Source organism: Syngnathus scovelli, chromosome 4 (assembly GCF_024217435.2).
Source record: "Syngnathus scovelli strain Florida chromosome 4, RoL_Ssco_1.2, whole genome shotgun sequence".
NCBI lineage: Eukaryota > Metazoa > Chordata > Actinopteri > Syngnathiformes > Syngnathidae > Syngnathus > Syngnathus scovelli.
The window spans coordinates 8,399,358-8,422,947 of record NC_090850.1 but is presented as its reverse complement, the minus strand read 5'-3'; the positions used below and the strand labels follow the sequence as shown (position 1 = coordinate 8,422,947).

At 40.9% G+C, this 23,590-nt stretch overlaps 2 protein-coding genes and 1 long non-coding RNA gene across 3 annotated transcripts in view; 2 read left to right on the top strand and 1 right to left on the bottom strand.

The window, feature by feature from the left end:
- Window positions 1–13,794, top strand: part of LOC125966786 (lymphocyte-specific protein 1-like) — a 28,055-nt gene extending 14,261 nt beyond the window's left edge. Inside the window, exons 10-14 of the mRNA XM_049717233.2 lie at window positions 1,574–1,658; window positions 1,805–1,936; window positions 3,549–3,641; window positions 4,445–4,547; window positions 13,381–13,794. Coding sequence (XP_049573190.1) covers window positions 1,574–1,658; window positions 1,805–1,936; window positions 3,549–3,641; window positions 4,445–4,547; window positions 13,381–13,385 — 418 coding nt within the window. The 3' untranslated portion in view covers window positions 13,386–13,794. The remainder of the gene's footprint in view (window positions 1–1,573; window positions 1,659–1,804; window positions 1,937–3,548; window positions 3,642–4,444; window positions 4,548–13,380) is intronic.
- Window positions 5,479–15,573, bottom strand: LOC125966785 (uncharacterized). Its single transcript, XM_049717230.2, has 2 exons — window positions 15,319–15,573; window positions 5,479–12,252 (listed from the first exon to the last, which is right to left on the bottom strand). Exon 2 carries the CDS (start codon window positions 12,242–12,244, stop codon window positions 7,169–7,171), a length of 5,076 nt encoding a protein of 1,691 aa, XP_049573187.1. The 5' UTR covers window positions 12,245–12,252; window positions 15,319–15,573; the 3' UTR covers window positions 5,479–7,168.
- A 3,800-nt stretch (window positions 15,574–19,373) lies between these two features.
- Window positions 19,374–22,798, top strand: LOC137840208 (uncharacterized). Its single transcript, XR_011086711.1, has 3 exons — window positions 19,374–20,945; window positions 21,860–21,899; window positions 22,033–22,798. It is a non-coding gene; the product is annotated as an uncharacterized lncRNA (long non-coding RNA).
- The last annotated feature ends 792 nt before the right edge of the window (window positions 22,799–23,590 follow it).

Sequence of the window (23,590 nt, the reverse complement as noted above, 5' to 3'; positions counted from 1 at the left end):
GTAACGGGGGAAGCGACGGGTGTACTGGAGGTCGCTGCTGGTCCCGCGTTTAAGAGCGAGAGCACTTCCTGCATTTGCTGGCCCAACTTTGCTACTTGGGTGGCGACCGCTCCTCTGAAATCTTCTTGATTCTTAGCGAGTCCTCAGATCTCTTCTCCCAAGTCGCCCACTTCCCTCTGGTGCTGGGCGAGCAGTGAGGCATGGGAGCGCACTGTGGCGCACAGGTGCTCCGACTCTGCCGAGTCCATGTCTGGCCAGTGTGTACTGTCAGGCCGGGAACAAGGCGAAGGACTCGGATGCAGAGTCGTTTCTATCTTGGATTTATTCCAGCAAGCACACAGAGCGAAAGTACAAATCAAATCGCCTCTTGCGAGGGAAAACACGTGGCAAAAAGTACAAACAAAAGGCGTCGCACTGAGGCGAGTCAAAAGGCTAAAAGTACAAATCAAAACGCCTCTTACGAGGGAAAACGCGTAGCAAAAAGTACCAACTAAAGGAGTCGCACTGGGGCGAGACAAAAAGGCGATGGAGACCAAGGCACAAACAAAAGCGTCGCTCGGTGGCGAGACAAAAAGGAGGGTTCGTTCAGAGAGTTCAGGCATTAAGGGATCGCTGGTGGTCGGGACGAGGCAAGACACACTGGCACAAGACAAGGGGAAGACACAGACTAAATACACACAAAAGGGCGGGGACACAGGTGATGACAATTAGTATCGATTACGCAGGTGCGCACAATCGGGATCAGGGAAGACAAGACAACCAACACCGAGGAAGGAAACACAAACTGAACCGGAAGGAACGACAAAATAAAACCGGAAGTAAAATTACGACATCGACGAGACAGAAACCCGGAAAAATAAACGCGACCGCATGACATGTACCTTGTCTTGTTAACGTGTTTCTTTACCACAAATCAACTTTGGTTTTCTTCCAAACTGCATAAATGGGTGACTACTAATGTTGTCTACATGACCTAGTCATTATTTTTTGTGGATGTTTTCGATTTGTGTCAAACAAATGTCTATATGGCGCCATCTTCAGGTTAAGCAATGTACTGCGTGTAAATTTGCCTTTCTATGTTCTGGATTTAACAAGCAAGGAATCCTAAAACACATTTTACACATTTTATAGCTGCAGACCTATTAAATATCACAAACTAGGTTTGTTATTGCTCCAACTGTGATTGCTGTTACAAATTTTGACCTGCCAAATCTTCACGTCCGGCACCTTTTTGTTGTCTCACAACACATCCCGGGGGTCTAAAATGGGGCTGCCAGAGCCACCAGAAACATCTCACAAGCCTAGCTTAAAACAACCGGATTACTTTGCACTGTATTTTTAATCACAAGTTATTTTCTAAAAATCTTCCACACTCCCGCATGAATTGAAGCCTTATTGCTGAACTAGAAGCATTAGCAATACTAGCAAGGGAAAAAAAAAAAAATCTCTCCCTTTGCAACCCTCTTGACTGATGAAAATTCTTTCCTCTGCTTGTGTTTTTATTTATGCATATACAGTGTACAGTGTATTGTCATTATGTGACAATGCATGGCGTTTCCTCTTTCTGTTCAAGTTCCAACATCAAAAAGAAGATTCCACAACCTCTTTGTGTTTCCAAGATTGACAAGAAACTCCAGCAGTATACACATGCTCTTGAGGTAAAACAAACCAATAACGTAAATACAATGAAATCAAGTTCAGATGTATACCAGTATATTCAAATAATTTATGACTGTAGAATCTTTGACTGTGTAAAATACCACTTTTTTTACAGTATTTTTTTAAACACCAAACTTTTACACAGGTTTCCACAAAGGAATGCAAACCAGCTAGTCCAGTCCTTGTGGATGTGCTAAGTCCCATTGCACAAAAAAAGAATCTTTTTGAGGCTGGAGTGGCATGGAACCAAAACACTCTCTCAAACACACCACCAAAGGTCAGTTAAAATCTGTTTTGTCATACTATAGTGCAGGGGTGTCAAACTCATTTTTTTCACGGGCCGCATTGTAGTCATAGTTCCTTTCGGAGGGCCATCATGACTGTCAACTCAAATAAATGTATGAGCACCTCATATACAGTATAAGCTACAAAACAAACTGACAAATAACTCCTTTTCAAATCAGACTAGTAAAAACTGGTCAAATATTAAAAAAAAAAAAAGAAGACATTTTTAAAAGTGAAGACAATTAGCAATTCTAGTAATGACACAAATTTGATGCACAATTTGTCTTCGCGGGCCACATAAAATGATGTGGCGGGCCGTATCTGGCCCCCAGGCCTTAAGTTTGACACCTGTGCTATAGTGTGACGGAGCAGGCAAGTTAATCAAATTTGCGCATCGAAACTGGCAGTAGCTAGTATCACTACCATACATTCACACAGTAGGTAAGTCATAAGTCAAAGTCAAAGTCAGCTTTATTGTCAATTTCTCCACATGCCAAAGACACACAAAGAAACCGAAATTTTGTTCCCCGCTATCCCACGGTGACAAGACATGGCCCACAATAGACAATCAAGTAAACAAGTAAATAACAGCGTGCTGAATAAATAATGAATAAATAACACAACAAATAAATAAGAGGAGCATAAAGGAGCAAGTGAGCGTACAGCAGACATTCCAGAAAATAGCGCAACAGTGCCGCACGCTACGCAGAAGGGGGTAGCGAGTTCAGGGTCCTAACAGCCTGGAGAAAGAAGCTGTTGGCGAGTCTGGTGGTGCGGGAGCGCAGGCTCCTGTACCTCTTCCCAGAGGGCAGAAGGTCAAACAAAGAGTGAGCTGGGTGACTCACATCACTCGCAATCGTGGTTGCCTTGCAGGAGATGGGAGGTGTAAATAATAAATGTCCTTCAACTTCAACTGGTGAGGACGCTCTCAATGGTGCCACGGTAGAATGTAGACAGGACTGCCTGAGGAGCACATGCACGCCTGAGCTTTCTTTGCCAGTGACGCGGTGTTAGCGTACCAGGAGAGGTTAGTGTAAGTCATAAAAACTATAAGTCCGGCTATAATCAAGCGTGTTTTCTTGTTGTAGAACAACAGTACTTACCCCAAGTACTGTTCTTTGTAAGTCACAAAGATCCCTTTATTATTTCAACAACCAAAATGTTAACATTTGGCTTCGAATGCAATTCCTACTATATAACTGCTCATTATTAGCACAAGTCAAGAGCTATCACTTTGGCTTATACAGTGAACCTGTTTTTTTTTTATTGCAGGGATACGTCTCACTTTCAACAGACCATATAATAAAACATAGTTTTACTTGTTCCATATGTTCTAACTACATTTAAACTCAATAAAAACACACAGAATTCAACACTGAATATTTAAACACCAAAATATCTAAACGAATCATATAAGAAGTCAGTTTGCATGGTTCTGAAAAATGATGTCTAATTAGCATTGATGTTGCATAATTATAAACCTTCAAGCAACTTCTAATTTAACACACGTGTAGCAGCAATCTGTTCAAAATGTAACATTACTCTCAGGTAATCCATCAGATAGAATTAAGTCCAGGAAGTATTTAATATCAGATCTTTTTCAGGAAATAAAACCCGGTGATGTTCTAAACAAGAAAAATGTGTGGGAAAACTTCAGCGAAATTGTTTCTCCCACTTCTTCTGTGAGGAATAGCAAGGTAGGTGTTTTTTGTGCTGATGTAATTTTGTACTCCCCAACTTCCTAAAAACAATGAAAAGAAACTATGATATACAAATGAAGGTCATGTCAATATCAAAATAAGAATCTTGATTATTATACAAAATATTTTTCACGGCGCCACTGACGTAGGTAGGCTAAGCATGGATTTCAGCAGATGCCCTTTGGGGACAAAAATGTCGCATATGTATTTAAACAGAGCGGCACTGGTTAGCACATTCGCCTCACAGTTCGGAGGACGCGGGTTCGATTACAACCTGGCCTGTGTGGAGTTTGCATGTTCTCCCTGTGCCAGCATGGATTTTCTCCGGGCACTCCGGTTGCCTCCCACTTCTCAAAACCATTCATGGTAGGCTGATTGAGGACTCCAAATTGTCTGTAGGTGTGAGTGCAAATGGTCGTTCGTCTCTGTGTGCCTTGCAATTGGCTGGCAACCGGTTCAGGGTGTCCCCCGCCTACTGCCCCTAGATGGGTGGGATTGTGTTCCAGCATGCCCACGGCCCCCGTGGGGACAAGTGGTACAGATAATGGATTGGATAGAAGGGTGTATTTAAAACACAGGTAGGGAGGGGCGAGTGCACAGACGTGTGAACCGTCACCATGACAATAAACATTGTGACATACGGGGCTATGATCGGCACCACAGAGCAGTGTAGATGTTATAAAAGTACGATTGAATGACAATAGAAGTGACATTAACATAAATAATGATGCGTAAAGTAACTGAAATTGCAACAAAAATGAAAGTGTAATCAGTGTTTTCCTTTTTTTAAATGAACTCAGGAATACTCAACTGGTAAAAAGTCTAAATTTGTTGTGATGGCTCATGGCAAATATGAGAAGCCTACTGATGAGGATGCTGGCAGTGATGATGCAAACTGGACAGGTAGGTTTGATGATCAGACACTACCCTATAGAAATAGTTAAAGAAAAAGTCACAAGTATGTTCTGATATGTTCTGACTTATTATTATTATTATTATTATCATTATTATGTATAAGTTGTGCTTTGGAGTTTTTGTATTCTTACTCAAGGTACAATGTATAAATTAATTGAGGTCCAACATGGGATTGAATTTTCAATTCTAAAGTTGTTTTGCCTTTCCCACCTACCTGTGGTGTTATGTGAGTTGTAAGGTGTACCACCCCAACATTATTCTCAAAGGTAAATTCTAAGAATGTCCAAGTAATGGAACCTGAAATATACTCAGTTCATTGGGAATTCACAAAGTACAGCTGCAAAAATGTAACACAACATAATAGAACAATAACAGATAGTTAAGATTGGGAAATCTGTTGTCAGTCTTAAATTGATATTTTTAGCTTGCTAATTCTAATTTTTTAAATTAATTTTTTCCTCAGTGTTTTACCAGGTAAGTCAATTAAGAACATTTTCTCACTTACATTGGTGACCTGGAGGCAAGTTGTGTGTGAAGTGTCTTGCCCAAGGACACAATGACACGTGACTAGCTAGGGTCGAACCGCCAACCCTCTGGTTTCTAATTGACCCCGCTCTACTGCCTGAGCCACAGTCGCCACATTTGATTAATGGAAACCGCTACCACTGTCCTTAGTCGTTACCTGTTTTACCAACAAGCTATTCCAGTACTTTGTTCACTTCAACTTGCCTTGGGGTGAGCCGCTCTTGCTCTGATACAGGTGTTGCTTGTCATTTTTCATTCGACTGCTGTGATTGACAAACCAAGTTACACACTAAAGGGCTCTTTTAGGTTAGTTATTGTATGCAACATTTATCCGATTGGAAGGGTACGGAACAATTAGAGGCATTGGAATCTATTTCAAGCAGATAAAAAAAGCTGTTGTCATGTGGAGTTTAATTGATGTCTTTTTGTCAGCCAGTTTCATAAGATTGCATTTTGTTCAAGTACGGCAGGATCGATAACAATTTTATATGATTTGTATGTTAGGATAATAGTGGACTAAATGAAGTGTTTGTGTTCAACAATCAAAACATTTGAGCCAAGCCCTATTTTTTCTCAGAAGAAGCAGGGTAAAAAAAAGAACAGAATCACATTTACTTGGTTTGTTTTCAGATGCAACTTATTTGCAGCCATGTAGTATCACCTGACAACCTGGCAGCTGTCATTACAAACTACATACTGTAGTGTTTCAGGGAAATGCAAGCAGTGAAAAGAAAACCTTTCAAATTTATGCAGACTTTGAACATTTACAGTAAACATCAGTGGAATAAACGAGGTCGTTGATAGCTTATTGCAGGGGTGTCAAACTCATTTTTTTCACGGGCCGCATTGTAGTCATAGCTTCTTTCAGAGGGCCATTATGACTGTCAACCCAAATAAATGTATGAGCACCTCATATTATATATAGTAAAAGCTACAAAACCAACTGACAAATAACTCGTTTTCATATCAGACGAGCCAAATATTTCAAAAAAAGATATTAAAAGTGAAGACAATTTGCAATTCTAGTAATTCTTCGTGGGCCACATAAAATGATGTGGCGGGCCATATCTGGCCTCTGGGCCTTGAGTTTGACACCTGTGGTTTATTGGAATAAAGGAACCTTAACTTCGCAAATTAAATCCTATAAGATTCTTTTCACCTTAAGACAGTACGGGGGGGCAATCTGAGTCAAAACCACAAGCAGCCTATGCATAATTACTCTCACAGCAGAAATGGTATGAGAGCAGTGAAATATGACACCGATACGCTGGATAATGCATTTTCTTCAATTTGACTTTCTTTTCATCATAAGTTTGCACACAGAAGACACAACCAGCATAACATCATCATTATTAACTTCCAAAATTCAACCTCAGATTATCATTATTATTAATGTGTGAAGTGCCAACCCCCCAAAAAAATGTTTGATTCACAGTCCCATTGCAACACACAAGTTCTATCTCTTAACATATCAGATATCTCCACTTTGGTTTGCTGGCTTGTTGACTGGCCAGTTACTGACAGACATAGTACTTATTTCCCTCCATGCATAACTCCCAGGGTCGTTCTGTCCAATATTCATTTAAAAATGCGTCATCTTAGTTGATTTAGGAATGTAAATCCAAATTTATTACAGTGGTTTAGAACTGAGAAGCTAACCCCGATAAATACATAGATGCAACTTGCTACAGTACAACTAATCGAACCTGGATTCATTTTTAAAATTCACTGTTGTTTTGGTTAGCTTTTTGTTTTCTTCAAATTTGTAAATGAAAAGTGCAAAGGTGCCTCAAGCACATGATGCGTTTTCACAATTCACAACTATTTACACTATTAAGACCATAAAAACACATCTTTGGGTAAATGCATGAATGATCAGAACGAAGAAGAAATGTTTAATAAATATCATATTAAAACAATTCTTTCAAAGTTAATTTGGTTTCTTAATTTGGCTCAACTGAACACATTTGAGAATACTTAGATTAATGTTCTCCCAGAAGGTTAAAAAAAAACCTCCTCATCTTCAGTGATGCAATAGACTAATTAATCAACCTCAGGCACATTTGTCCAAGTCACATTTCTGCTCAATTGAGTTCAAATCCTCTGGCTATTCTATTGAAGTCCTTGCGATCATCCTCCTGAGTTTTTCGCTTCAGTAGTCCTCTATCAAACACCGATGCTACTTTTGTCAATGGCTTCTCTGCTGCCTCTTTTAATTTCCTAGCATCAAATCGAGGACTGTACAGCAGTAGTGGTAAGCGATTGACAAAGGATGGAACCTCCTCTTGCTTGTCATTGGAGACCTTTTTCTTTTCCGAATCTTTTTTGGTGGAGTTGATCTGCTGCATGATTCGGTCTTTGGTAGAGAACATCTGAAAGAGGAGAGCATCCCACATACTCAGCGCCCTTGGACTTAGAGAGACCTCTTTGTTCTTGACCAAGTCTTGATTTTCGCATTGGTCTGCTGACAACCTTTCCTTGCTATTGCTGTCTGTGTTTTTCTTGTCACTGGACTCATCCTGAGATTTGGCCAGTGGCTTTGGAAAGGCTGGTTCCTCTGGTTCAACCACCATGTGTTTCTTGAGCCGTGTCCATCCACTGAGTTTAGCCTTAAAGCCTTTTGGCTTCTGGGTTGCCTTTGACTCCGTAGGTAAGGGAGATGTTCCTGGTCCAACTGTGTTTTTCTCAGCAGTTGAAGATGCAGTTGATGTCACTGACTTCATGGAGGGTTCGACTGCTCTTTTCTCTGCCACACCTGATGTATCCTTCATCTTCAAAATATCCCTGTCTTTGAGTCCAGTGATTTGCTGAGATAGCGGTGACGTTCCTTTGTTTGGGGATGGAGTTGAGACTGACACTGAGGCCTGAGGCAGAGAGGCAGGAGTGGGAGAATCAATCACAGCAGCGTTAAATATGGATGATTTCATGACAGAATCTGTTGCTGGCTCTGTAGGGGTAATGTTCTCAACTGGCTCCTCTGTCAAATGCTGGTCCTTAGTGGCAGAACCTTTTGACTGGCCTTGATTGTGTGAGTTTACAACAGAAGGGTTTTGTTCTGCAGTGCCAGAAGAAGGGCATATTTCAACTTGCTTAGATGAATGTGTGGTTGGACTGCCAGACAAGTGATGGAGAGGAGGGCTGCTTTTGGTTTCTATGTTTAACTTTGTTTGATTGCTTTTTGAATGGGAATTTGGCTTAATAGGGACATAAGCAGTGCTAGAAATGCTCTTATTTTGCACAGGTACTGGGGAGGGGGTGTTGTTGACAGGAGTATGACGGGACTGGTGTAAAATCGAATGAAATGCCTGTGTTGGTGTATTGCACAATCTTGGTAATGAGGAGGCTCGTGGGACAACCAAAGATTTAGCATTTACAGCACTATGTGAAATGTTTTGAATTTTTTCTTTATGAATGTCATTCTTAAAATTAGCTTCTTTGTGACTCATGTTTTCCACTCCAGGTGAAATGCCTGATAATTTCACACAACTTTGCTCTTTTTCATCAGACTTGGGCTTTTGATTCTGTTCTATATTATTCTTTCGTATGTTTGCAGCAACACAGTCATTTGAATTTAAAAGACTTTTCCTAGGATTTTGAATTATAGTCTCCCGAAGTGGTGTGAAAAGGGGTCTTTTGTCAATATTTTCAGCTATTATAGCTGACTCTGGTTTTCTTAGCTGAGGACTTTTTGGAGTCACACGCCTCATCAAAAAGCTTGAGGGTATATTACCTATGACGTGGGGTGTAAGATGTAATGGTTTACCACTTACCACTGGGTCTGTTATAGTCAACTCAGTGACGGGAAGCTTTCCACCAATATTGGATTTGTTTGATTTAGTAGTTTCCAAAACACATCTGTCTGTTAGTTTGTTTCGATCTCCTGATTTCATAGGGGAAACCATATTTGTGATTGTCCTGTCGAAAGCATCTAATCCTACAAATGGCGTGTTGGATTGCTTACCATGAATGTCAAGCACGTTCGTCTGTTTTTCTCCATTTGAAAGATTTGAGGTGTTTTTGGTATCAGTAAATTTAGCTTTATCATTTCCTGCCATTAAAGGTATGGTAGGCAGAGAGTCTCCTGCTAATTCTGCAGCCATAAAAGCAATGCCATTAGTTAGCATAGAAGGTGCATCAGAATTTCGTATTTGGGCTTTCATGTTTGCTTTGCCCTGGTATACACGATTTCTAGCACATTCATTCTCATTTTTTAGTGATGCTCCTGGTGTGTCTATTGCGAGCTTGGTAGCTGTAATGTTGCAATTTTCTTCATGGCTAACGTTACTTTGCAGTCTGGAGGATGGAACGCCAGTGTCGCTTGTTTTGTGAAGCATTCCGGTTTCTATATTTGGTTGGTGGTCGCTCTCCAAAGGGAATATGTTAGGAGATTTGGTTTTAATCATTGGTATGTCCGAGAGCTTGATATCACGCGCGGGGTTATTGGTTGGCAATGTATTTACAGGGCTAGTGCATGTATTCAAAGCAAAAGCGTCTCCTAGGTAACACATTTTGTGACCTACTGTCTTGTTCTGTGTGTGATTGTGTTCAGAACATGCAGAAGGCCTTCTAGGCTCATCTTGAAGCATTGATTCTATAGGAGTGAAAGTTAGCTTTTTAATTTCAGTTTCAAATTGGCAGCTTCTCTTTGTGTTTTGCGGGATTTCATCAGTATTGGTTATGCCAGAGGGTAAAATGTCATGAATGTTAACAGTGTGTGGGATAAACTCAGTACTTTCTTTTAGGTTTTGTTTAAGCTGCTCTCTTTGGCTGTGTAAAGCTTTGTGATCCGTTTTGATACAAGGTTTGCTATGTGATAAATTATTGATTTTATTGATTGATATCGAGCCAACACCATTTATACTCCTGCCAAGTTTTGAATTTGTGACACTGTTTTGTTCAAAAGGATTGTCTAGTTGTGTGTTTGTACACTGTGTTCCTGTCGTTGAATCTTGCTCCACCAGCTTGCCATCAAAGAAATTACTTCTCTTGTTTAGGCATGGGGACACATTTCTAGCTGCCTTTATAGGAAATATTGTCACAGTCTGTGTGTGCACCTCACCTGCTTTAGGGATTGGCATTGGAACCTCAGAGTATGAGGCCTTTCGTGCAGATACATCAACTGTGGACTGACACATGTGTTTCTGTACCAAGCCAAGAGGAAGCTCAGGTCTTATTTTTTCCAAACTAGATGTTCCAAATGAAGGTATTTCCACATGTAGACTTTTGATCTCATGGCTTTTCTCAAATATGTCTTTGTTATCTCTGACAGTCCGCTCTGATCGGCATTTGGAATCCTTTGGCGTTGAAAGTGGTAGATGCACAGCATTTACAGATTCACTCTCCAATGATGGTCGCTTTTGATGTCCATTATGTTGTTTTGGTGAATCAGGTTTTGAGACACAGTCATTCTCTGAATGTGTTTTGGTGAAAGAAGTCAGCTCAATTCTGCGGGATAAAAGGCTTTGATACGATGTTAGAGTTCGAATCCCATCATGAGCAGCATACTGAAGAGGAGTAAGTCCATAATATGTTGATTGTGCTTTTGTTTTAGAAGTTGTCAATGATATCTGATTCTCCAGGAGTGATGACAAGGACTTGCGTGCCTCAACAATTGGAGGACGATAGGAGGATGACAGTTGGCTAAAGCTTTTGGAATCTTGTGGGTATATCATTGCTGTCTCGGTCTTTGGTGCTGTGCATAAAAATGATGGGACATTTGGCAAATATGCAGCATCTCTTTGTAAAATGTGGTCGTTTTTCAAGTTTGGGACAGATTGTCTAAGAGCAGAGTCAGGCATAGTAGCATGTGGTGTGAAATTTTCTCCAGAAATGCAAGAGTCAGCGGTACAGCTTAAATTCAGGGTACTCCTACAAGTATTTCGGACAGCGCTCCCTTTGTGATCGGTAATTTGCCTTTTTGTGTAATTGTCAATAATATTCTGCTGTACTTCTATTTTTGCGGCACACATTTTGCCACGAAGAGACTCAACGGAAATTGAGGGAGAAAATTCATTTTGACCAGACTTCAAATCTGTACTTGTTATAGATAACAGAGGGTCATTTTTAAGTATTTCACCACAGTGACTGGATAATCTTAACTGTGTGCACAACGCAGTCTTGGGTTTTCCACATACAATTGTGGGCACAGCTGGTTTCTGAGGTTTTATTTCATCTGGAGCTTTTTTGTCCATATGTGTTACTGCTAATGACTCTTCCTTGGTGCTTTGGTGTATCACTGTCAGATCTTGATTGGAAGGAGACTTAGAGATCTCATTAAATCTTGCTTTTGATGTATAAATTGAATTTTTAGGACCATCACACCTTGTCTCTTGGGATAAATGCCTTACCAGGTTATCATTACTGATAGGTCTTGGGGTCCAAGAAGTTGATGTATGGAGTAGATTATGCTCTTTTCTTTCCATAAGGTTGGGATTAAAATGATCTTTTTGTGTGTTTGAAACTGATACCAGCACAGGAGCAACAGGAGGCAGGTCTGCAACTTGAGAAGGTGTTGGGTCTGAACCATAGTTTAGGATGGCTGAGGATGGTGTCAGGTTATGAGTTGATATTTTAGGATTGGACTCTGACACAGTGATAGGATGGTCTGTCGTGTCTGACCTAAGAGAATCCAGTGACACTGAATTGAAAGCAGCTTGAGGTGAGGATGATGGAATCCACTGCATTCTTGGTGCGGTGGACGAATTTAAAGGTGGCATCACTTCATCAAATAAAAATGTGGAGCATTCATATAGTGGTGCCACCTGCTCTCCAGAAGTCTTAATCTGTCTTTTGTAGGTCTGTGGCAGATTGCCATCACATTTCTTGTAGGAGCTGCTTTCAAGAAGAGGAAATGTAGATGCAGATTGATCAAAGGAGTCTAGTGGAAGAGCAGACCACAAGGATTCCACAGTGCCGACTGAATCCGGTGTTTTGGGTGGGCTGGACAGGTCACTGTGCTCAAGATCTGTGCTGGCTTCATTGACAGGTGACAAACAGGAACGAAATGGGACAGGTGTCTGAGAGAGACTGCCCTTTCGCTTGGCTCTCTTTTTCTTTAGTTTCTGAAGCCTCACATTGTCTTTGGCTGGTTTCGGGAGTAAAGGTGGTGGATATTGCTGGGAAAGCCCCGATTCAAACCCGTGGCTTACTTCCATCAGCATATCAAGTCCTGCAAAAGATACAGAGGTATATCAACCAACTATTTTTTTACACACAAAATGTTAAAATTACAATAAAAATCAGAGCAGAAATGTCTGTCTTAGCTCCTCTGGAGTATCGAAAATACCGTATTTTCCGAACTATAAGTCAGTTTTTTTTCATAGTTTGGCCAGGGGTGCGACTTATACTCAGGAGCGACTTATGTGTGAAAGTATTAACACATTATCACTTGATCATTAACACATGACTTACTTACTAGTAGTATTATCACTTCACATGTTATTTTCAGACTAAACCGCATGAGGGTGCTCTAGGCCTGCGGAATAATTGGAACTGCAATTGGCAAAAGTCTGAATCCATCCACTGACTTCTGGAGTCAGCGGCGTTGTTTACAAGTGACAGAGGACGAAGATTTCGATGGATTTAATAATTTGGCGCGACACGGATGATTTGATAAACTTATTTACCTTCTAGTTATTTGATAGATTGTTTGTGTATAGTTATATACACAGGCCTGCGTTGTTTACACAGAGGACGAAGATTTCGATGGATTTAATGATTTGGAGTGACACGGACGGTTCGATAAACTTGTCGTTTGTTATAGTTATTTGATATATAGTTTATATATAGTTATATAGGCCTGTGGAATGATTGGAACCGCAACTGACGATGAGTCTGACGTCAGCGTTACAACCAAAGAAGTGCTCCAACTGACAATCAATGATGCAGAAGTAAACAAAACCATAGACCCAATATCATATTTTTGTGTTTAGGTTATCAGAGAACACCACATACGATTGGACAAAAGTGTAACTTTAAACGCCCTAAGAAAAACCAGATAAGAAAAAGCAATCTTGAGACCTTACAGGACTTATTGGTGGTTTGCTTCATTTTGCACCAAGGAATAGTTGAGCCCTGACTGAGTGACCCTCGCATTCTTGATCTCCTCCATGCCATTCTCCCCACTCAGTACCCCCCCCCCCCCCCCCCCCCCCCCCCCCACTTTGTAATGCCACCCCACTCATGGATGGATGGATGGATGGATGGATGGATGGATGGATGGATGGATGGATGGATGGATGGATAATTGTTTCATCTTGCGAAGTAATAAGTGTGATATATTTTTTTTTTTTTCCAGCCTGAAGAAAAATGGAAGAGGGACATGCCATTTAGGATTTCCCCAAAAAATATTTACGTCTAAAACTGTATAGCCTTTGTGATTTCCGTCATCCATATATTTGAACATATATTATGCCACTTTACTCAAATGTTTTAAAGCTTACCTATCACACCTATTAATTTTTAGCAAAATTTTGGAAACTTTGTTTTTTGACATGTATTCATTTATGCTAGAATACTTTATCTTGTAATTTAATAAAATAACTATATTTTTCTTAATCTCATTTGATTTTTCTGATTTGTTTGTGTGTGATTTACTGCATAAGTCGTTTGCTAGTTCGCATTAGTAGTGTTCATGTCCATCGTGTTCTACTCTGTATTCTTATTTCTTGCTCTGACACTGAATAAAATGGCTTCATGTCTCTGAGCTAAATCTGTAGTTGAAATTAGAATATGAGCTCTCATCACTGACTCATTTACACATTTTGAAAGTCTTAATTGGGTTCTGAAGACGATGCCTTTCTACCAAAGGCAATACTATTAGAAATAGAAAGGCACGTAAAGCTGTTGCTTATGGCAAGGATACATTGAACCGATGACAAGCTTCTTTTGAAAATAGTCTTTCAAGGAGGCGGTCAAATTCGGGAATGACCTTGGCATGATATAAAAGTAACTGACACATGGGTAAGAGGGTAAAGAGGTGCAAGCAATGCAGGAGGGGCAGAGACTTTAGGCCAACGAGGGAGTACTTATGAAACTGCTAAATTAGCTGAGGAAAGCAAGACATTTGTTTTACTAATAAAAATATTTGGTTTCATTTAATGGCAATGTAAAAAAAAACATCCAGTATTATTATAAATGCATATGGATATTTTTTTACTCTGCCACAGAGCAGAGTTACTTTTATTCAAGTGCAAACATGAGTGGAATTGGCTCCTTTCAGTTTGAATAGTTTATTTGGCTGCCACTAGAAAATGGTCTGCAGTCTAAATTTAGTCTGGGGGAAATAAGAGCAAACATTCTGACAGTAAGCACCTGCTGCGTGATGTCTTACACTCAGAGAAACAACATCAGTCTGTTGGAAATCAATATGAGGCGTAAAATCCTCCCAGATCTTCTGTAAGCTTGGACTTGTGTCTGGCAGTTTACTGGAATCATATTCACAGACTTCGAGTGAACCTCCAAACCTTAAAATGTGTTTTTCATGAAAATCACCCAACAGTAGAAAATAAGGGATAATATACATCATCAACGTTATAAATGAACACCATCTATCTGGTCTGCAGTAAATATAAATTTGGGTTGTCAAAGCAACTCCAATGGCAAGGAGGCAAGCTGACACATGAGAAGTCCCTTTTTAAGGCTCTGTGCTGGGGTGTCTTGGCTTACGTCGAGGCTGCTCAAAGGTGGAAAGTGTAAGATCATCTCTGCAGATAAAACTGTGCCATGACCTCAACAAATGCATCTATAAATAACATAATTTAAAAAGAAAAAAAGACCAAGCCCTTTTATCATATATATATGGGGTTGATGTATTGCAAATTTGAAGAACACGCTGTGTAGGAGAACCCGGTGCTGCCTTTGTTTTGCTCTTACCCTTGTACAGTAGGTACGACAGTTCCATTATTACAGGTGGGGTAATAACACTCAACCAATGTTTCATAGCAATTTGATAAAAAACTAACAAGATGTCACATTTGTGCTTGTTTTGGGAAGTGAGTCACTCACTTTGAAGCACAACACTGTGCAGAAACACCGTTCCATTTTTGTTGTTCCTCTTTTGGAGCAACTGTATTATACTGTCTTGCATTCCATGCATTTAAGATTTCCAATTACGCACATGCTGCAAGCTAGGCTAATGCGCTGCATAGAGGAAAGCATCTGGCACTAGGCCAGACAAGGCTACATCGAAATATCACCAGCTTGTCAATCAAGCAACACAGTTTGACTGCTTTACCTTTGGTGAGAGGATGTTGGGACAAACTGCTCTCTGCTTGTTAATCCCGGCTCAGAGTGCCACTAGGCCGTCTCATCCTCTAGCGAACTGGAGCCTTAAGGAGAGAGACACAGTGCAGTGGGTACTCCAAAAATAAAACACTTGCCTCCAATGCATGTTGCAGGCAAACATGTTTTTTTTTCCAGGCTGTCTGACATGATCAAGGTGCAGCCCCTACAGGCAGCCAATAGCCACCTCACCTGGAGGAATTTCACAGTTGAATGCAATGTGAGTTACAGTTTAAAAATAACACTTAAAAATTGGAGTGCATTGGAGTGTGTGTAGTGTGGCGGCATTAGACAAAAGCTAAAGTCACGGGTAGCACGATGTCCTAAAGGTTAGCACTTCTGCCTCACAGTTCTAAGGTTCAGGTTTTGAATTTCACTCCATCTGGTCCACGTCTGTGCTCTGCTCGGGCCACTCAAGGACATTCACATCATTGAAACAACTCATTTGTTGTCCTAAGTTGTGTGCAACGATTCTTGTCCTTTTGGAAAGTGAATGTTTCCTTCCACAGCATTCCTGAGCGGTTTTTCATAACTGTACAATGCTGGATTATTAATTTTATTCTTTAAACATGTCTAGTCCTGGCAGCATGGTGGGGCACGTCACCGTGCAGAGGTTGTGGGTTTGATTCTGGTTCTATTCAACGCTGGAAAAGTCCCAAAGTCCCAATGATCATCGTCACACACACATCTGGGTGTGGTGAAATTTGTCCTCTGCATTTAACCCATCCCCATGTGATTTTGATCCATCCCCTGGGGGAGAGGGGAGCAGTGAGCAGCAGCGGTGCCGCGCTCGGGAATCATTTGGTGATCTAACCCCCCAATTCCAACCCTTAATGCTGAGTGCCAAGCAGGGAGGCAATGGGTCCCATTTTTATAGTCTTTGGTATGACCCGGCTGGGGTTTGAACCCACAACCTTCCAGTCTCAGGGCGGACACTCTACTACTAGGCCACTGAGCTGGAAGGCTGCTGTGTGGAGTTTGCATCTTCTCTCAGTACTTGCATGGGTTTTCCTCCCTCATTTCAAAAACATGTTTGGTAGACCGATTGAACACTCCAAATTGTCTGTAGGTTTGAGTGTGAGTGCAGATGGTTGTTGTGCCCTGCAATTGGCTGGCTCCCCCGTCTACTGCCCAAGGTCAGTTGGGATAGGGTCCAGCACACCCGCAACCCTTGTAAGGATAAGTGGTTCAGAAAATGGAATGATGCATGTCTTGTCCTCCTATTCCTCCCACTAAAAGACATACCCACATCATGACACTACCTTGACCATGCCTCATCGTTGGGTTGGTACTGGTCAAGTGATGACGTTAAAGCTTAAAAGTTATAGAGTAGAGAACTTAATGAGCTTTTTACAGAAGAATGCCCGCCGTCTGAATCACTCTACCATAAAGGCCTGATTGGCTTCAGAGATGCATGGATCAGTGTGTCATTGACGGAAGCCCATTAACTGACGGAAATGGAAACACGGTACGTTGTCTCACGTGTGTAAAAATAGAAACACGGTCCTTTGTCTCACGTGTGTAATCTGCAAAAACACTACGGTCAGACCGAGTGGCTGTAAATTAATTGGAGGTGGATAGTACATAAACTACCTAACTTAAATGTTTTAAGAATTATGAAATCTCAGCCTCTCTCCGACACAGTGACGCAAGGTAAAAAATGAAAGCCATTTGCCTCAGAGAGAATGTCTCCTCAGCCCTAGGATGCTGCTGATGGCCGCCGGTCAATATTTTGTATGACATTGCATAACCAATTTGGATTTAATTCAACCCTTGGCATCAATGCAAATTGTGCTCTAGGTTAAAGTAAATCATTTTAAACTTAAAACATGTTGATGTTCTTGTGGAGGAGGACACCTCGTTGAGTCCGTACGGGTCTGAACTTGAAGCAGATGAGAACAAACAAGAGAGTTGAAGATGCAAAAGGAAATAAGAGTGCCAAACTAACTCGGACTGCAGTGTGACCCCTGTCTTCCTGCTGGGCTTCCCCTGTTGATGTGTGACGACCGAGACCCCCCTTGGAAAAATTTCGCCCCTGCATCCCCTGACTGTTAGGCGGCAGGAACGGATTACATAAGTGAATGTGAGGCTTTTTAAAGCTGTTTGGCAGCCAGCGTGTATGGTGTCGATAATCTGATATATGCACTCCACCGTTTTATTCAAATTGTAATTCTCATCTGTTGAAATTATTTGAATCAGGTAGGTTGCAGCAGGGAGACATGAAAAACAAGCAGAACAACGTCCCCTGAGGACATGCCTGATCTGGTGAATGCATATCGCAGCCAGTAAACAGCGACGTGCATTCAGGGTAGGCAACTGAGGCAAGTGTCCTGTTCTCAAGTGTTGGCCACAACTACAGTAAGTGGAAAGCAAATATTACATCTTTTGCGATGTCACATACATTTCATCTGCACATTCATAACCTTTTTTGTTAGAGCCTGTGTTACAGATATTGGCTCAGTCGTAAGATCTCTCTGCATAGAGCAATGGGGGGAAAAAAGTATGTGTAAAAACAAAATTTGGTACAAAAAAAAAAACACAGGGACACAATGTTCTTTACAATTGGGAGCTTAAGATCAGGGGTTGCTTTGAGAATAATTGTCATTTTTTGTCTATGTGAAGCCCTTTGAGACTGTGATTTAGGGCTATACAAATAAACTTGACTTGACTTGAATTCAGAAATATGTGCAGATTTTGCTCTGCAAGATATAGATATGATCTCAATGAGGTTAATGAGAATGCATTAAAAATAAAAGGTGCAAAACCAAAGGCAAGACTGGATTGTTATTATCTGGATTACGTGTCCGGACACGGATCCCATTTTAATACCAGTTGTAAAGGGGATCTAGGACTCTGGCGGACTGGACTGAACCTTGACACCAAAATACCAAAAATCAATTCATTTTAGATTTTACTATAGGTGCTCGTGTATATATTAATTTCATATATGGTGGGTAGATTTTTGCATACATTTCATGGGTTTAATTTGATTTGACTGCAACAATGCAACAATGCGTCATACTGCCATAAATGTGTGTGAAAACAATGTGGGCATCTACAATGAGCTTAGCACCTCTGCTGGCATTCTAGTATGTAACAGAATGACATATTCTTACTTGATGGATATTCAGTAGAATGTCCGACATACCGTTGCCACCATATTTCAACTGGCTGTGCCAAAGGGATTTTGTGACCTTTCTAAATCCAACAGAAAACCCTTGGACACCTTCTTTGACAAATACACTTTTGCAGTAAAGAAACAGCTAATGGTGAGAAAAATTTTGACACAATGAGTAAGTCTGAGTTGATGATGATGAAATGATCCAAGGGGGACTCCAGTGATGATCCTCCTTTTTGAAAAAGAATCCCACCTATAAAAGCAGGCTGCAGGTACATGTAAAGATGCTTAAACTATTCTGTATGAGAAAGCAACAATGCCTAAGTGGTTGTGATACTTCTATTTCAACTTTTTGTTGCTGTTCTTGTTCTGATTTTACAATTTCTGACTGGGATGCCAGACTGATTGACGAATTGATTTATGAAGTGGCTGACAAACACACAGTGACAACCACACACGCACGCACGCACGCACGCACGCACGCACGCACGCACGCACGCATGCACCCACACACACTGTCTCCCTCCATTGTCTGGATGCCAAGCTGATGTGTAACTCCCCCCACCCCCTCCTCCTCTCAGCCTTCCATCACTGTAAATTTAGCAACTGAAGCTTCTCAGCTGCTCCTTTCCAAAACCCGAGCCCTCGTCTCCCATCCACAGTATTTCATCCATCTCCTTCTCTGGGGTCATGGCTGGCCCCCTCCCCACATTTCCCACTCACAAACATATTCTACACCCACACCTCACTCTCATCCCACAGCCAATAAGGGCCAGATGAGCTCAAGTATCACTGTAACACAAGGACATATTCTCTGAGCAGAGGCTGTAGATTGTGCACACCTTCATCTTGGTCGTCACAGGAGCTTCTCTTCCGCTCTGAGGTAAGCACTGGACACACGGGCAAATTCACTTTCAAATTAAATATACCGTTGTTTGAATTAGTTTTTTACTGCATATACAGAGAACATTCAGCAGGGCAATCTGAGCCATGTGATTCTGGACTGTCGGACTATATCATCAAGTGGCATATCTTTAAGATTCTGGAGAGTTCTAATCTTCATTGCTGAATGGGGGAATATTTTTTTTAAATTCAGTTTTCATTACACTTCAGTGATGTGTGTCATTTTCAGTAAAATTTAAAACCTTTTTCCTTCACAGACTCTACTCGATGATTGTGATTAATCTATTTCATGTAGACATTAATGGGCAGTTTTTATTGCTGTGAATTGATATCACCCAAGAAAATTAAGAAGTAGATACTAATCAACTACTACAACGATTACTAATCGATGAATAATAAAAAACTGACGATATTAATGATAGTGAAGTTGGCCCGGTCAGTTGACGCTTACGTAAGATGATGTAATTGACAGTGATGTGATCTAATTTCTTGATATTAATTTGAATTACACTTATTACAGTTAAACGATTTATTTTTTTTTCTGTTGAAGAATCAAAATTCAAAGTTCACAATCTGCAATTCGGGCGGCTCGGTGGCGCACTGGGTAGCACGTCCGCCTCACAGTTAGGAGGGTGCGGGTTCGATTCCACCTCCGGCCCTCCCTGTGTGGAGTTTGCATGTTCTCCTCGGGCCCGCGTGGGTTTTCTCCGGGCACTCCGGTTTCCTCCCACATTCCAAAAACATGCTTGGTAGGCTGATTGAAGACTCCAAATTGTCCCTAGGTGTGAGTGTGAGTGCGATTGGTTGTCTGTCTCTGTGTGCCCTGCGATTGGCTGGCAACCAGTTCAGGGTGTCCCCCGCCTACTGCCCGATGATGGCTGGGATAGGCTCCAGCACGCCCGCGACCCCCGTGGGGACTAAGCGGTTCAGAAAATGGATGGATGGATGGACGTTCTTCAATTCCAAATGACAGTTCTATAATTATACTGTACAGTATTTCTTAAGTTTTTGTCAAGGGGTGAAATGGACCCTCAGCTATGCGGGCACTTGTACCTGAACATCTGCAAATGATGTCTACGTGTGTTCACAGATTTAGCAACAGGTCTCAGGTTTTGCACAAGCAGACTGGAAAGTGATTTATATTTCATTGAAGTACTAAAATGCGTGCATATTTATCACATGCACCTATGCAGTATCACGAGTTGAATCCTGCTCATCTCACTTGTCAGTGTAACGAACTTTAATCTGATATGGATGCCGGGCCTGGGAAGCCGGCTGTCACTTTGGTGATATATGGCATTTAGATGCAGTAATAATAAACTAAGTCCTGTTGGCTGGTAGGGGCTTTGCCCCACCCCTGTGTCAGACTGATGTACCGGCCTATAAATACATTTCAGATCTGCAATCAGTTTGACCAGGGATGGGTGTCTCCCTGGGCTCATCTGTTCCATTGCAGTTTTATATTCAGAAAGACTCAGAAATACTCCTCAGCACTGAGTGTTCACATACTAAAGAAATGAAGTGGCCATCCACTAAATATACAGAGCGCTGATGTGTAGGTATGTACTGCCTGAATACTGAACACAACAGAGACACGGCTGTCAGCTGTGAGTCGATCAAAGTTTTCGTTTGTTGGAAGTTGATGCTGATTGGCTGCTGGACTACAGAGGCTCCTCCTTCTGGTCCAAGCCTGAGGATTAAAGCAACTATTTGGACGGTGCTCTTCAGCTGATGGGTAGAAATATGATCCTTAACTAATCCTTTAAGTCCTCTGCACCTGTGCCCACCGCTAAGTGTGAAGGTGTCATCCACCGAGACTTTTTATACATCAAATATGATACAGTTGCGTACAGTATACAGAAACCCTATGAAAAAGATCAATCCTGCGTGGGACATTTGTATTAAAAAAAAAAAAAGCTGGTGTTAGCTTCAATTGAGCTCTTCCCCTCTCACTTCTGCTTTACCTAAATAGCAATGTGTTGCAAGTGGTGTTTAGCGTCAACGCACACTGTTGGAACACACTTTATCATAGAATTGCTTGTGTCGGGGATTTTCAGCATTTCTGCATCAATCAGTCATTCACTTTTCTTCTTTACTCTTGCCATTAACCTCTTAAAATAGCTAACCTAATTAACAGTTGATTTGTAATTTTTCATTTTCTGTTTTGTTGTTACAATGATACAGTAAATTTATGTTTATGTCCTAAATGTGGATTTTGTGATTGTGTTTTTTTAACAAGAGACAAATTTCTTGCGCGTTCTAACCTATTTGGCCAACAACAATAACTCTAATTCTAATTATGTGATTCTGAACAATGGAACGTTAAACTGCTTGACATTTGATTTGATGTTATTTTTTACACCTTTTCATCAAAACAATGCAAAAGATTAAATACAGAAATAAATGGCAAAGTGACACAGAGGCAGCTATTTCAACACCGTGGTCTCATGAAGCTCTTTGTCTTTGCCCTCAGCTGCAAGGTCTGCCGTCACCATGTCCGACACTGAGGAAGTGTAAGTGCATCACACATTGTCAGTCACTAAACACCCTGTGTTCACACGTTAACTGATGATTTTCAACTTGAGGATGAAATGACAGATTGTAAATTCATGTTAAATTGATTTCTGACTTGTGTTCATATTTCAGGGATCAGTACGAGGGTAAGTAACCATTCAGGAATGTTTGGGTTTTCAAGCATCCACAACAGTTTTAGCTGTCACAGTGTCCAGATCAGGCATGAAAGTGTTCTTTGACATTGATAAAATTATTTTCCTTGTTGTTGCCTTGTTGAAGAATGTTCCCTTGTCCACACCTGTCCTAGAATAAAACGTTGGCAATAATGTGCATGATGGAAATGCACCGATAGAAGTAGCTTGATCTGCAATATTGTCAAATGCTAAAGTACAAATTGCAACACATACTGTACCTCCATGTAATATAAGAAAGTCAAAGGGCTCTATTTTTGGAGAGACTGAATCTGCAGTGACGCACAAATGCCGGTGAATTTTTGGGCCAGTGCAAGACTCGTGCGGGTTTGCCAATTTGACAGACCAGTCTCTGCCAAAATTGGTGGACCGTCTGCCATGTTGAAATTGTAGTGTGTGACTCACGCAACACATTTAAAGGGAATGAGAGGAGTTGCTTCGATGATTGAAGTTGCTTGTGATCACTCCCACAGCAGCGCAGATCTCCATCCCTCAGATCTACCGGCTTGCATTCATCGGCGAAATTACTAACACTTGGGCTAAGCCACCTCCGTGCAGTTATGCCTCTCACGTTGCAGGATTTATGCCATTCCCAAAAGTAGAGCCCAGTGTGTCAAGGGTGTTTATAACAGATTATGTGGTAGAGTATACAGTACAGTTAAAATGATGTTTTTTTTTTCTTCCCCATCCATGCTATCTTTTCAAAACTGAAGACGAGGAAGGTAAACATGTAAACCAGTTCTGAGCTGTGAAGACCTGTCTCCACTAATTTGTTAGCTTCTGGGTTCCATGCTTAAGTTGAAGTGTTTGGCAAAAACAGCTGGTGTTTAGTATTACAAAACATATTGTCACTCATCTACTCATTGGTTTGCTTTACTTTATTTTTCCAGGAACAAAGTCTAGAATAAGTTAATGTAAAATGTTCAAAAAAGATCAAACGGTATCGTAAACACTACCATATACCCATTCAGTCACATTCCACACAGTTGCTATTATTATTTGTGTGTGAAGGTGAAGGCCTTCATTATTATTATTATTATTATTAGTAGTAGTAGTAGTAGTAGTAGTACTTATTTTTTGTATGAAGAGCAACAATATATATCAAGGTACTGAGTTCTATTTAGTGTGTGTCTATTTATGTGTCTGTAAAAAAAGAAAATTGAAGAGTTAACTAACACACAGCTGACAGTCAAACAGTTCAAGTTAAGGGTGTATTGCTGACTTCAGAGTGTTTTCAATTACATGGTTAAGCAAAAAAATGGGATTGAGCTTTTAGGCTCACTACATTTATTTTCTTGCCATGTGATTAGTGCAAATTGTCATTGAGGTCTTTCACACAACTGCCATGGAAGTGGAAAACTATTTATAATACATATATACATATATATATATATATATAATACTAGATAGATAGACAGACAGACAGACAGACAGACAGACAGACAGACAGACAGACAGACAGACAGACAGACAGACAGACAGACAGACAGACAGATAGA

Excerpts from the sequence above, each read along its gene's own strand:
- LOC125966785 (XM_049717230.2), bottom strand. The coding sequence starts at position 12,244 with ATGCTGATGGAAGTAAGCCACGGGTTTGAATCGGGGCTTTCCCAGCAA.